This window comes from Martes martes (genome assembly GCF_963455335.1).
Source record: "Martes martes genome assembly, chromosome: 4".
NCBI classification, from domain to species: Eukaryota; Metazoa; Chordata; class Mammalia; order Carnivora; family Mustelidae; genus Martes; species Martes martes.
This window is the reverse complement of record NC_137891.1, coordinates 71,261,732-71,276,415: the sequence shown is the minus strand read 5'-3', so window position 1 is coordinate 71,276,415 and position 14,684 is coordinate 71,261,732. Positions and strand designations below refer to the sequence as shown.

The 14,684-nt window shown below is 44.5% G+C and overlaps 1 protein-coding gene across 1 annotated transcript in view; it reads left to right on the top strand.

The window, feature by feature from the left end:
* Positions 1–14,684, top strand: part of CHD7 (chromodomain helicase DNA binding protein 7) — a 187,232-nt gene that overhangs the window by 57,237 nt on the left and 115,311 nt on the right. Inside the window, exon 2 of the mRNA XM_080802955.1 lies at positions 5,556–7,391. Within this exon, the coding sequence (XP_080659081.1) occupies positions 5,730–7,391 (1,662 nt within the window). The 5' untranslated portion in view covers positions 5,556–5,729. The remainder of the gene's footprint in view (positions 1–5,555; positions 7,392–14,684) is intronic.

Sequence of the window (14,684 nt, the reverse complement as noted above, 5' to 3'; positions counted from 1 at the left end):
AAAATTAATTCATTAAGAAATAGAAATATATGTTGGGCGATATTACACAAAGAAATTTTATAGGTTGAAAAATAGTTAATTAACATAAAATGTGTTAAATGGAACAGGCAGTATAAGTTTCATCACAAGGGGTACGTATGGACCTTTGAAGGAATGCTTTGAACTCTGAACAGGAGAAAATATTTTTCATCAAAGAAAATTTCTACTATCTAACATGGTGTTTGTCTAAAAAGGTTACCTCTAACAAGAAATATGTGGTAGTGCTGTCCATAGGTGTTTCTGTGATGTCAGAAATGTTCTGTGTATGCACCGTGCATATATGCACAGCAAGCACTGGAAATGTAACTTGTGTGATTGAGCTCCTGAATGTTAAATTTTGTTTAGCTTTAATTAATTTAAATAGCAACATGTGGCTCCTGGCTGTTGTGTGGGACAGTCCATCCATAGCATATTGGCACTGCCTGAACATACTAATAAGGAAGAAAATGTGGTCTTTCCCTGGGTGGGGGGTGGGAGGTTCAGAAGGGGCACCATTTGGTCCATGAGGCAAATCTAGAATGGACTTGGGATCAACTGATGTTTCTGACGTGGAGGCATTTCTATTGGATACCTTCTCCCATGGCGCGCATTGGCCTGGGTAGACTTTCTCTTTCCCAAGTGGCTTTTGGGGGCCATTAGTGGGCATCACTGTCCACAGTCCTCATGATCTAGCAGATCCATGAATATGAATATTCAGAGGTGCTGAGTCCTTTATCGTACATGTGTTCACCCATCGGCTCATGGATTCTCCCTGCTTTTGATACGATTTGTAACCTTGATGATGGAGAGGCGTCTTCCCAGGTTGTACTGAGGGTAGTAACATGTGTTTTTCCAGCTGCTAGACACTGCCACAGAAATGCTGATACATGCTTTACCCAATCCCAAAAATCACTGTCACAGTCATGTTACATGCCTCAGGCTCTTTGGAGGTGGGGGGAAGGAGACTTAAAGAGAACAATTAACAAATCAAGCTACAGAACACAAAATAGTCTTCATCATCTAAAAGACAGTTATCCTTTGATCCCACACTTGCCCGTATATGTTGGCTATTTATGAAAAAAGTTGGCCCCAGAGTGGCACTCTACTTACACAATTGGATAAGAAGTGGCTCACTGTGGAAAATATGGCTTCCCAGGCACTGTGATATCACATTGAAGCTTGGCTGCAGAACTGCCGTATTACTCTGGGAAGAGCAGCGGAGTTAAGCATTCATCTTTTATGTAAGTTTGAGGTGGTCAGAAATTCACTTCAAGATATTAATATATATTTTGCACAACTTATTTCTTTCATCTTGGCTTGTTGCATGCCTGTTGCTTTCATCCCTGGTTCTCTGCGTGCGGCTTACTTATTTTGTTGGATCTGCCGGTTTTCATCCTGCTTATTCCCCCCAAGAATCAACCAGGAGCCTCAATATGGTGCTAATGGGTGCTTGCTTCCTTAAAGTTATAGATAGTATAATTAAAAACATTTGTCTGAAAGGAAACTTTCTTCTGTTTGTTGGTTTCAGTAGTTTAGTGACTTATCTGAACAAAACAGACCCCAATTTAGGCCTTTAGTAATTTGCTCTTACTAGTAAGCTGCCATTTCTTCCATACATCTCTCTTTCGTCTTTGGGAATTGTTCGTCATGAAAATATTTTTTAGAAGACGTTTACTTCTCTTAGTCTACAAAAGGGTTTTTTAATCTGTTAGAGGAATAGGGGTTTGGATTAGAAGGTCCCCAAAGTACTTGCTAATTCTCAGATTTTCATAATTGGTTTCACAGTGAGGTCTCTACTGCAGGCAGGCGATTCTCTTGCTTGAGCTGTCTCGTTGGGCCCCTCTTCAACCCCAGACATGCATGTGCCTTCTGCACTGTCATTCTTGTCTCAGAAAATACCCAGTGCCCAGTAGGGCACTCCGTGGAAACTTACATTATTATGTCTTCACTGTATGTTTCTGTACTGTTTACTATCTAATATCACACAAAGTTAAAACACTTATCATTATAAATTCCCAAGAAATATTTTCTAAAATGTTATCCTAAATTTTCATCACCTCTGAATCTTTCTTCTCTAAGGGTCATCATTTACAGATGAGTTCCATGTGGATAAAGGGAATTTTGTTTGTTTTTATTTGCTGATATATCTCTGGGACCTAGACCAGTGGCTAGATCATTGTAGGTACTCAGTACATGTGTTTTGAATAAGTAGATGTGATTTGGGATTTAGCTTGATTTTTATTTAAAGCCAAATCAAACATAAGGACAACCTGAATATTTATTATCTGAGTGATAATTATGAGAATTATTAGAGACCACTGACAACTTGAATTTCTAGTCTTCTTTTCAATAATTTGTAACTATGCTGTCCAGCATGGTAGCCACTGTCCCCAAGTGCACATTTGTTTCTTGAAATGTGGCCAGTAGAAATTGAGATATGCTGCAAGTGTAAAATACATACTGGGGTTCAGACTCTATCAAAAAATGTAAACAGTCTCATCCATTTTTGAATGTTGGTTACATGTTGAAGTGGTAATATTTTGCACATATTGGGTTAAATAAAATTTATTATTAAACATAATTTCACTCTTTTTTGGTTACTTTTAAAATGTGGCTACTACAAAATTTAAAATGACATGGCTCTGGTTTGATGGCTCATTGAATAGCTAATATATCTAGACATAGAAAGTGTAGATACTGAATGTAGAGAAGCGGCCAGCCTCCAAAAAGGAGTTCTAAATGAATATCTTTGATAGAAACAAAATTATATGTTGCAGCTGTGACTTAGGAAAGTGGGTATTCAAATGGACTTGATCAAATTAAAAAAGACCAAAATAAATTAATTAGATTAGCTCAGATCAGAAATATGAAATCCAGCTACCAGATGGATTCCTAGCATAGTCGCCAGCCAAGTCTTGAGGTCAGAAAAGGGGCAGAAGGGCGGTGGTGGCCGTCCCGGCACGCAGGAGCAGTCATTAATGACAGGCTCAAGCCGTAGTTTTTGAACGCCTATGCCTAGAGCTCACCTGATGGTGGGCTCAGTTGTGGTGGGTGATGCGCTTGCTGGATACCAGGTAGTGCTGTCATTTTTCCTGCTGCTGGGAAATGGAGTGAGTCTTAGTCGGAAAGATTGGCTAACTGGAAGCCTATGCGTCAGGTAGGATTACTCAGTGAGTGTTCTGTTTTGTCCCTTCCGGAGCCTGTAGGCAGGTTCTCTTTCTCCTTTCTGCTCAGCCTTAAGTTAATACAAAGTAACGTCAACGCCTGCAGCTGCTGCTCCAGGCTGGCTGTGCCTCTGGGCTCAGTGGACCAGGCCATCCCCACCCGCTCCGCGTCTGCCCCCCAGAGCTGGCGGGGAGCCCCATGCAGGCAGTAGCATTGCCTCCTGTGATGCGTGGGGGACCCTAGAGGGGGAAGCCGTTATCCTATGAAACAAGGCCATCTGTCCATATGAGTAGACCGTACCTTCCTTAAGCTAATTTGAAAGGTTACTTTGGTAAGTGGTTAGTCTGCACGGCTAGTTTAAGCTATTAGCAAGTGCATTGTAAGATTTAGTTCCTTGAGAGCTAGAATGGGTCTTCAATAAATGAAGACTGACTGCTTAGGCTGTTCAGAGGGAAATTCAGTTTATAGGTATTTGTTGCATTTGGCACTGAAGATTTCTGCTTCTCTTTATTTTGGATTCGAAGTGGTCATGTAGTAAAGCAGCATGTCGGTAAATAAAATGGTTTTCATGCTCACCTTATTTTCACCCTTCTGACCTCTGTTTTGGAGAAAGTCGATCAGAAAATTCATGGCAGTTAGCGGTGGAGTGAGGAGACCTCTGACTTTAGCTGACAGCTGTCACCTGAACACTACAGACCTGGAGACCTTCTCAGGTGTTCTGTCTGTAGTTCTGACAGTGAACAGGAATGTTGTTTACATTTTCTGTAAGCAAAATTCTCCCCTTGTTAGGAATATGTTAGAGTAGGACAGGCAGGAACTGGGTTTTCTTTCTCTCTCTCTTACCGGTAAGTTCTCAGCAGTGCTGGTTGCCCATTGTTCATTCCCATGCTGGTTATCGAAGTGTGTCAGTAAAATTTATGACTGATCCTGTTTCTAACATCACTTTTTAAATTCTTCAGCAAGATACTGCTTTTTTCAAGTTGGGCAGTATCACAGTGCTTCGTAGACTTATGAAAGAGGAAAAAAATGAGTTAAATTCCAAAGATGTTTAAGATTTCGGACATTTTTCCTATGTGAATTAGTTCTTTATTAGGTTGTTGATTTAATTAGTATTCGACAAAAACACTTTCCTCTTTTGATTGGTGAAGCATTCTTTAACTGGTTATTTTAATCAGATGCGCAAAATCTCTTAGGAACAGTTTGAATAAAATGTAGAGCAGTAGGTAGCATGTATACCTGGTGCCGTAAACACAGGATGCTGACGGTCGTGCTTTTCTCCCATGGCTCTCATCCTGCCTTGTCTCTGAAGAGGAAAAGGCAAGAGGAAAGCCTGCATGGATATTTCGAACTTTGTTGTGTTGAAGTGATTTTCAGTTTCGACTGGTTTGGTGGGGGAGGGGGTAGTTTTCAGTTTCTTCTGATGAGAACAGTCATCGTCTAGTAACTCCACGCAGCTGGGGTCTCTCTGAGCGGTCACATGGGCTCTGGGTCCATCCCCAGGGTCTGGCACCTGCTGGGGAACCGTGATCTGTGATCGGACCTCTCAGTCGCCAGTGCAGGCCGGGGGCGTGCTGGGCCCAGAGCCATGAGTGAAATCGGTCTTCTTGCAGAACGAAAACTTTTATTTTGATCTCTTTCTGCATCTTGTATATCCCTGCCGTTAAATGTAATGGAATTATGAGGTTATTATACTGTTTGCGGGCTTGCTTTCCACCGTCGTCATGGACGCTCCCTTGTCGGAACGTCATCGTGGACATGTTCTTGTTTGACACCTCTGTTGCTGTCACGTAGATGTATGTGGGCCGAAAATATCTAATTTGTACGAAATGACTGATTTTGGTATTTGTATAATCCTCTAGTCAATTTAACTAAGTTGAGCTTTTCACAGCCCTCGGTGCCGCGGCTGCTCATCTGATTACACTGCTCGGGGGAATAAGGTTAAGGGCGGCTGTTGGTAACCAGAGCATTTCCAGGGCTTTAGTTCAGCAGATGGGCTGCTTGGCTATATTCATACATCTGCTTGCCTGCTGTGGCAGCTGCCGCTGCTTCATGTTGTGTTCTTTTGTTCTGTTCCATCCAAGAATGGAGCGCTAGGAAGTGGAGTGAATGGATTAATTTAAGGTTAAGGTTAGTGTTTTGCTTGCTTTCTAAGTAACCGATCATAATAATGCTTCTGGTAGAAGCTAATGAGTTTCTCTTAAAGTGAACTAGATTTATAAAATACAGCTCAGCAAGGGGGCTAGATTAGTATTGTTGATGGAAACCAAATTCAAATGTGTAAAATACTGGCAGTTTTTATCATTTGTTCCTAATTCTTTGTTTTCTCTCCCCCCTACCCCCCCCCCCCCCCCCACTTCCCAACTCTCTTCTAGGACCTATATCCAGACTTTGCCTGACACTGCAGGGTCCAAGAGAATTAAAGAAATACGGAATGACATGAAGAAGATTAGTTAAGGATTATAGGCTTTGAGGACAGACACCTCGGTGAGGTGAAGCCCAGACAAGCTCCTGAGCTGTAGTGTGGAGGAGCCGTGTGTTGGAAGAAGATGGCGGATCCGGGAATGATGAGTCTTTTTGGCGAGGATGGGAATATTTTCAGTGAAGGCCTCGAAGGCCTTGGAGAATGTGGTTACCCTGAAAATCCCGTGAACCCCATGGGTCAGCAAATGCCGATAGACCAAGGCTTTGCCTCCTTGCAGCCATCCCTTCATCATCCCTCCACGAATCAGAATCAGACAAAGTTGACCCATTTCGATCACTATAATCAGTATGAACAACAAAAGATGCATCTGATGGATCAGCCAAACAGGATGATGAGCAGCGCCCCTGGGAACGGGCTCGCGTCTCCTCACTCACAGTATCACGCCCCTCCCGTCCCTCAGGTCCCCCACGGCGGCAGTGGTGGCGGTCAGATGGGAGTCTACCCTGGCCTGCAGAATGAGAGGCACGGGCAGTCTTTCGTGGACAGCGGCTCCATGTGGGGCCCCCGGGCCGTGCAGGTGCCGGACCAGATACGGGCGCCCTACCAGCAGCAGCCCCAGCCGCAGCCGCCCCAGCCCGCCCCGTCGGGGCCCCCCGCGCAGGGCCACCCTCAGCACCTGCAGCAGATGGGCAGTTACATGGCCCGTGGGGATTTTTCCATGCAACAGCACGGTCAGCCACAGCAGAGGATGAGCCAGTTTCCCCAAGGCCAGGAGGGCCTCAGTCAGGGCGGTCCTTTCATTGCCACGTCGGGACCCGGCCACCTGTCCCACGTGCCCCCGCAGAGCCCCAGCATGGCGCCTTCCTTGCGTCACTCAGTGCAGCAGTTCCACCATCACCCCCCTACTGCTCTCCACGGAGAATCCGTTGCCCACAGTCCCAGATTCTCCCCTAATCCTCCTCAGCAAGGGGCCGTGAGGCCACAGACCCTTACCTTTAGTTCTCGGAGCCAGACAGTCCCCTCACCTACTATAAACAACTCAGGGCAGTATTCTCGATATCCTTACAGTAACCTAAATCAGGGATTAGTTAACAATACAGGGATGAATCAAAATTTAGGCCTTACAAATAATACTCCAATGAATCAGTCCGTACCAAGATACCCCAATGCTGTAGGATTCCCATCAAACAGTGGTCAAGGACTAATGCACCAGCAGCCCATCCACCCCAGCGGCTCACTTAACCAAATGAACACGCAAACTATGCATCCTTCACAGCCTCAGGGAACTTACGCCTCTCCACCTCCCATGTCACCCATGAAAGCAATGAGTAATCCGGCAGGTACTCCTCCTCCACAAGTCAGGCCCGGAAGTGCTGGGATACCAATGGAAGTTGGCAGTTATCCAAATATGCCCCACCCTCAGCCGTCACACCAGCCCCCCGGTGCCATGGGAATTGGACAGAGGAATATGGGCCCCAGGAACCTACAGCCGTCTCGTCCGTTTATGGGCATGTCCTCAGCACCAAGGGAGTTGGCCGGGCACATGAGACCGAACGGTTGTCCCGGTGTTGGCCTTGCAGATCCCCAAGCGATCCAGGAACGACTGCTGCCTGGCCAACAGCATCCTGGGCAGCAGCCGTCTTTCCAGCAGTTGCCAACCTGCCCTCCGATGCAGCCCCACCCGGGCTTGCACCACCAGTCTTCACCCCCACACCCACATCACCAGCCTTGGGCACAGCTCCACCCATCACCCCAGAACACCCCGCAGAAAGTGCCTGTGCCTCAGGTAAGGGAACTCGGATCCTGCCTGCCTCGCAGTAGAAAGGGCAACATGGTAACCTTCCCTAATAGATCTTTTCCTTCAAGTTTCACAGAAAGCTTTCTCCTTATGAGTGCCTTCATTTTTATCTTGTAAGCTGCTCGAGAACCTCACTTTTCTCCGGGAGTCTCTCACTCGCTGGCGTATGCGTTTGTTCACCGATTCAGAACGTCTCGAATCCTTCCGTCCCAGGCATTGTGGGGGGGTGTTGCGGACACGTCCTAGATAACTAATCCCAGGGCTCTGCTTGAGGGAGTTGCCGCTGCCAGCGGGGACAGGGACGTGGGACTCCTGTTCTTTCTCTTTGCCTCTCTGGTTTCAAAACACACCAGAGCTTGGTTTCCAGCAAAATTTTCCGTGTTTGTGGTAGTCCCTCCCACCTCTTTTAGAACACTGTGATTTTTTTTCCCCCTTGGGAAGCTTCAAAATGTGTTCTTCTGTAATATTTATTTTACCAGCTATTGGATACTGGTGTGAACTTAAATTGCAAAATGAGAGAAAATCATAGTCGACATTAATCTGCAGAAAATGTTTGGTCTCTAAGAGATTTGGGTACCCGGCACCACAACAGGAGTCTTCCTTTTCGTAAGCTGGGATTTTTGTTGTCCTACCAAGTTTATGAGCAGACATTTACGTTTCAAGCCCTTGTAGTCACAAAGATGTCTTTCCCTTATAAATGCCGGTGTTTGTGCCCTCGGTCTAGGGAAATTATATTGATATCTGTGTAGGTACAGATCATTCTGCACGCTCTTCAGAAACAGGTATTGGTCTTCTACCATGATTTCCACTTAAGTTTGGATGGCATAGGAGGTGATCTTAGAGCTGTTCTTAATGAACTTAGAATCGGTGTGGAAGGAGAAGCCCACCGAAGGACTACACGTGGTTATGTGACAAGTGTCCAGAGACAGGAAGTACCCGGGGACATGGGTGCTTGGCATTTGGCTAGGACTTTGCCAGGAAAAGTGAGCTGAGGACTGCATTTCTGGTTTGGGGACGACGTGATAACTGGGGGCATGGGACCTGGAGCTTGCCACAGGGCACGCCAGATGGTGGAGGTCTTGGTTCTGTTCTAAGGAATTCAGGCTTCAGTGGGGAGCTCGGGATATTGATTAGACAGTCCATAGAAGCCTGGGAGACCAGAAGTTGAACTGTGAGCCTGTGGTGCAGGGCTGCAAGGACAGTTTGCACCGGGGATTGGTGAGTGGAAAAGGAAGGGATTAAAGCAATGTGAAAGTAGAAAGGTTTGGTCAGGAAACAAATCTGTGTGGGGTAGCCCTGGTGGAGAGGTGTTCAGAACAGAGACTTCGAAGCCTCAGTTCTGGTGGGACCAGGAGAGTGGAGATCAGGAAGGTCTCCTAGGGACCTGGGACATGAGAAAACATAGGGGTTTGGGGGGAAACTGCTCCTAGAGATCTGGCACACTGGAATATTCTCAGCAGGACCCCTGAGGTCAGTGGGAGCTGCCTGGGAGAGAGTTGCTCCCTATCTCCCCTGGGAGCAGACGCCCAACCTGCAGCCCATGGGAAAAGGGCTTGTGAGCTCCTGCACCAAGTGAAGGGGGAGGTGAAAAAGCCAGTCTGGCAAGAGGCTGGGAGCAGAGAGCCTCAGCGGGGACCTGTGTGCAGAGGAGTTAGTGGAGAAGATCGAACCCTGCTAATTTGTTTTCCCTTGTATCAATCTCAAGGCAAGATGCCCCTCTTCAGAACTCACTGAAAGTGCCGTCACTGAGGCCAGCCAGGCTGGGTGCTTTCTAGGGCAGAAATGAATGTGACTTCGTTTCCAGGAATTTTTCTTTTCTTGTTTCTCAGAAAGCGTCTTATTGGACAAGGGATGTTTCCGGAGCAATGGTTCTGACTTCTTGTTCCGGCATCTTCTTGCTCCACTGGAGGACGAGCACAGTTTGAAGGAGATACCCCTGTGGTTGCAATATGACCTCTGGGTGGGAATTGTTGATCTCCTCCAGCTTTCTCTAGTTTTAAGAGCACAGAACATCCCCATAGCCATTTCAGAGGTTGGATGCGAGTCCACGTGGTGTTAAAGTCACTCAGCACTGGAGGGTTTCATATGTTCTAGACTCTGGGGGACACGAGGTGTTTAGCTCCCTTTATCTCCAGTGCCATGTTCTTGGGTATGCCATTATGGACAAACTCAAAAGTGTTTTAGGGATGTTTGTAAACAAGGTCATTTGAGGTGTTTTTATTTAAGTTCAGTTGCCCTTAAAAATGTTTTGTTTGTGGTATTTGCCTTCTCATTTCATTCTCTTCAGATTTCGAAGCACTCAGTTCTGAAAATAATTCTAGGGAGGTATAAAATCTTGTGAAAAGCATAGACTTAGCATAGTGTGCTAATTTCAGCTCTGCTACTTATTAGCTTGGTGATCTCAGGCAAGTTAACCTCTCTGAACCTCAGATTCTTCATCAGCAAAATAGGAGAGATAGTACCTGTCACAAAAGGTGTTGAAATTAATATATACCAAGTGCTTAGCATAATGCCAGCTGATGGGGTGTATTCATGTTAATTCTCCTCCAGGCTTTCGTCCTGATCTCCTGCAATACGGACCTTACTTTATAATTATGTCATTTCACATGTAAATACAAAGTAAAATTCCTTTTATTTTTAAGGAACAGGTTAAATATGATTAAATATAGCCTTAGTTATGAAACATTAAATTTGATTTGTGCAAATATTTCCCCTCCTTTAGCCCATGTTGACAGGTGTGATGAGGATAATGATGTGGGTAATTCGAAATGCTGTCACATAATCCTAAAAACCTCTCTCTCCCTGTGAATGACTCACATTCAACTCTAGCAAATATATCTATCTAATTATGTTTTGCTTTAGAATTACTGAAATTATTTTGCATTTCATATATGATAGAATGGTGGTTCAAAACCATGCTGTGTAGCAGGGAAATGGCCAGATCAGGTTGAAATCATTGATGTGATTTGCTGAATTACCACATTCAGATAGGATGGTTGGCTTTTTTAGCTTGAATTTTTCGCTTTTTAAAAATGTAACTTATGCCTTTTAAATGTCTCATGGGCTCTGAACAGGTATTTTCTAATTATATAACACACAGAAGTATCTTTAAAGATGAATTTAACTTTATGTTGAAGAGTCAACAAAGGAGAATGTTAGAAAGGCCCGAGTTCATGGGACTGTAATGTTCGTTGTGGAGTGTGGGCATAGTTTTTGGTGCTAGCTCCAGACTATCCTGATTATTTGGTATAGTTTACAAGGGAAGAAAGAAACCTAGCTTATATTTCTTTTCAGTAGGTAGTAAGGAAGGATATCAGTTCCTGAACCTTTTCACTGCAGACCCATTTACATGCTTAAAAATTATTGAGGACTCCAAAGATCTTTCGTTTAGTGGATTATATGTGTTGATATTTATTGTCTTAGATTTAAACTGAGGACAGTTTGAAATATTTACTTGTTGATAATTTAAAAATTATAAACCAGGGCAGCTTAATAGGAAGAGCGTATGACTCTTGATTTTGGGGTTGTGATTTCAAGTCCCATGTGGGATATAGAGATTACTTAAAAATAAGTAGATAAATAAACTTTATTTATTTCGTTATTTTTAATGATTTTGTTTATTAGCGAGAGAAAAAGAGAACACAAGAGGGTGGAGGGTCAGAGGGAGAAGCAGATCCCCCCTCACCCCAACAGGGAGCCTGATGTGGGACTTGATCCCGGGACTCTAGGATCATGCCCTGAGTGGAAGGCAGTCACCCAGCTGAGTGAGCCACCCAGGCGTCCCAAACTTTAAAAATAATAAGCCATTATGTGTTAACCTCAGTAATATTTTTAAATGAAAAATAACTTTTCCAAAACAAAACAAAAAAAGAAAGGCATTGTTTTACATTTTCTCAAATGTTGGAGTCTGACATCTGCTGTTGCATAGAGTCTGCAAGTTATGGGCCTCCAGAAGAGTCTGCTTATGCTTGTTTAGAGAGAATGAGAGGGAGAGGCGGATTCCATCGCACAGACCCCAGAGCCCCAGTCCCATTTTCAGAACCACCAACATGAAGAGAAGTGTGCAGGCTTTGGAGTCTGCAGCTTTTGAGTGAAAACACCACTAACCACTGGCCCTGTGAGCTTGGGCAGGTGACTTAATCTCAGGGCCTTGGTTTTGTTGTTGTTGTTTTTTCCTAAAATGAGGGTAGACTGGGGTGCCGAGGTGGCTTAGTTGGTTGAGCGCCCAACTTTTTATTTTGGTTCAGGTCTTGATCTCAGGGTCCTGGGCTCCAGCCCTGTGTCGGACTCTACATGCAGCCTGGAGTTGACTTGAGATTTTCTCCCTCTCCTCCTCCCCCTGCTCACTCTCTCTCTCTCTCTCACTCTCTGTAAATAAATCAACAAACAGAGTCTTAAAGAAGTAAAATGAGGGTAGATTTACCTCCCTGGTTAGAGATGTAGCGAGACTAGCAATAATATCTTTTAATATTTAACATGGTGTCAGATACATGGTGGGGACACAAAAATTATCATTGGGCCAATGCTCAGAATTGCTTGTTGCAACGTTTAAAAAAATCTCTTAAAATACTTACTGCAGTGTTAACTATTGTCAGAGTTGTTTGCCTTCATTTCCATGATTTTAGGGAACAGTTACCAGATATTGAGGCTCCTGATAATATTGCCCTTTAGGAGAGACAGAAACAGCTTGTTTGGGGTGGGGGTGGGTGTTGCTGGGAGCAGCGGGGTGGATGGTGTAGGCAAGCATCTGCCATGGAAGGCACTCGGCAGGAATAAGCACTATGTGCTTTGGAAATAGCTCCTACTCCACTCTTAGTGGGGGTGAGGTGGGGGGTCTGGGAGGGTGAGCTGGGGGAAGTGATGGCTTCAGTGAGATGTGAGGGATCAGTCCGAGTTGAGAGGAGGCTGGGTGAAAGGGGGAGGAGGGGGAAGAGTTTAAGGCTTAGGAAATAGTGCAGAGATAGCGCCCCAGTGCCGCAGTGTCATTGAGAAGTAGGGGCTGGGGTGTGGGAGAGGAAGCTGTGTAGTCTCCTTGTGGGCAGGTTCTGTGCCTGTGGGGTGCACTGGGAGCTTTTTGGCAGGGACTTGGCACCATGGGGGTGGGAGAAGAGCAGAGAATGGAATGTGTCTCAGTGCACGGTGGCTGTGGGTGAGAACCATCTAGAAGGACAGTACAGAGCATCGTTTTGTCCTTTTTTTTTTTTTTTTAAAGATTTTATTTATTTATTTGACAGACAGAGATTACAAGTAGACAGAGAGGCAGGCAGAGAGAGGAAGGGAAGCAGGCTCCCGGCTGAGCAGAGAGCCCGATGCGGGACTTGATCCCAGGACTCTGGGATCATGACCCGAGCCAAAGGCAGAGGCTTTAACCCACTGAGCCACTCAGGCGCCCCCGTTTTGTCCTTTTGAAGAGCGTATCTAAAAAAGACTGGTTAAGTGGATTGTCCTTCAAGTTACAGGCAAATCCTTCAGTTTCTGAGTAAGTTCTGCGCAAGACACAGGTATCTCCGTTCACAGATTTTGCTCAGGGAGGGGCAACTCCTGGTGGAATATAGAATCTGCAGTGTTGTATCCTTAGAATACTTATATTTTGAATACATTTGTGCCCTTTTCATTGATTTGGGCCTGAAATACTGTCCTGGTCAAGGAAACAGAAACAGAACATTTTTTTTTAAAGAACCTTTTAAGGTTGAGGAGATGGGTAATAATTTCTGTGTTCTAATTTTTCCCCAGGAGATTAAAAAAAATTAACACCAACTAGACAAATCAGTGGTTGTAACTTTTCCAGTTCTCTCTCTTTCCATAACACCTTTTAAGTATCTTTTAAAAAACAGCCTTTCTGGGAAAATCCTTTCCTGGTGAATTTCAAGTAGAGTGACTGTTCTTCTGAAATTCTCTCAGTACACCTAGTAAATACAGAATTCCAGACATGAGCGGAGTAATTGACAACTACTAAGTAAATTTTATGGAAAATGTGGCTGTGCATCTCAAGCCTCATTTATGCAAATGGTGATCAGAAGTAGAGAAAGGGGCCTTTTTAATAGAGAGTAGATGCATCTCTGTGAATATTACTCTTGACATACTTTCATACCCCCATAGGTGTCTAGTGGAGATGGGGAGCGCAAAAATATATCTAAGGAAAACCCAGCTTTGACCTAAGTGGCATTCAGGGGCTGTTCTGAGTGTAACCATGTTCAGAGAACAGGCAGCCATAGTTAAGACCTCGGTGGAAAAGCCTGCCCCACCACGCTCCGCAGAGGTAAGGGAAGTCAGGGGAGTTGTTGCTTTGCCCACGTGCTGGTGGCTTGCTGGTTATTTCTTCACCATACCTTGGTTACAGTAAGCCATCTGTCCTTGACTGCCCTTGGCTTTACTAGTGGATCTGGTGCTCTCAGCGGCCTGTTGTTTTTCGGTGAAGAGTGTTAGGTATTTCTTCTGTTGCAATTTGTGTATGCTGCAGCTTAATGAGAACCTCCCTGCGTCTTCGCTCAGCAGAGCTGGTTTATCCCAGAGGTCTGAGATTCAGTGGGTCAAAATGGAAAATACCAAGTGTAGAGTTGAAGCAAAGGAAAAAAATCTGCCCTATCTGTCCTTTCACCCCACTGTCTGAAAGCATGAAGTGAGCTGCATGCTAAACGGTAGCCTTGTCTCCTAGTGGCTTTTATTTTGTAAAAGGGTATTGTTTTCTGTGAGTGTCAAAAATATTGTAGGTAACAAGGAGTTAGTGTTTTAAATTACTTTTGAAGCCCGGATAGTAACCATTGGCTAAGTGTCCTAAGCAGCCTACGAATTTTCTTAACCTTTAAGAAGCCGTGTTTAGGTACTGCGTTTCAATCTTGTATCTCGTTGTTTTCATTCAGTTCCATTAAAGAAATATTTATTGAGGGTTATGTGCTAAGCACTCTATGAAGGACAGAGGTTGGCAATGTGGGAAAAGGCAGGGAGGAGATAAAGGCCTTCACTGAAATGGACAGGGAGTTCTGTTATTCAGGTAACAAAGGCTGGCATTTCTTCAGGTACCGCCTGGGTTCTAGACCAGTGCTGTCCCATGGAAATGTAGTGGGAGTTGCAGATGTACGGGACATGTGTTGTTTTAAATTCTCTGATAGCATTGAAAAAAAAAAAAGAACTAGTAAAATTAATTTTAGTAATATGTTTAATTAACCCAGTATATCTAAGGTGGTATTCCAACACATAGTCAGTAAAAAATTACTAATTAGATATTTAAACGAGTACTTGAAATCTAGTCTAGCATGTATTTTCCACACATTTCTCATTGCA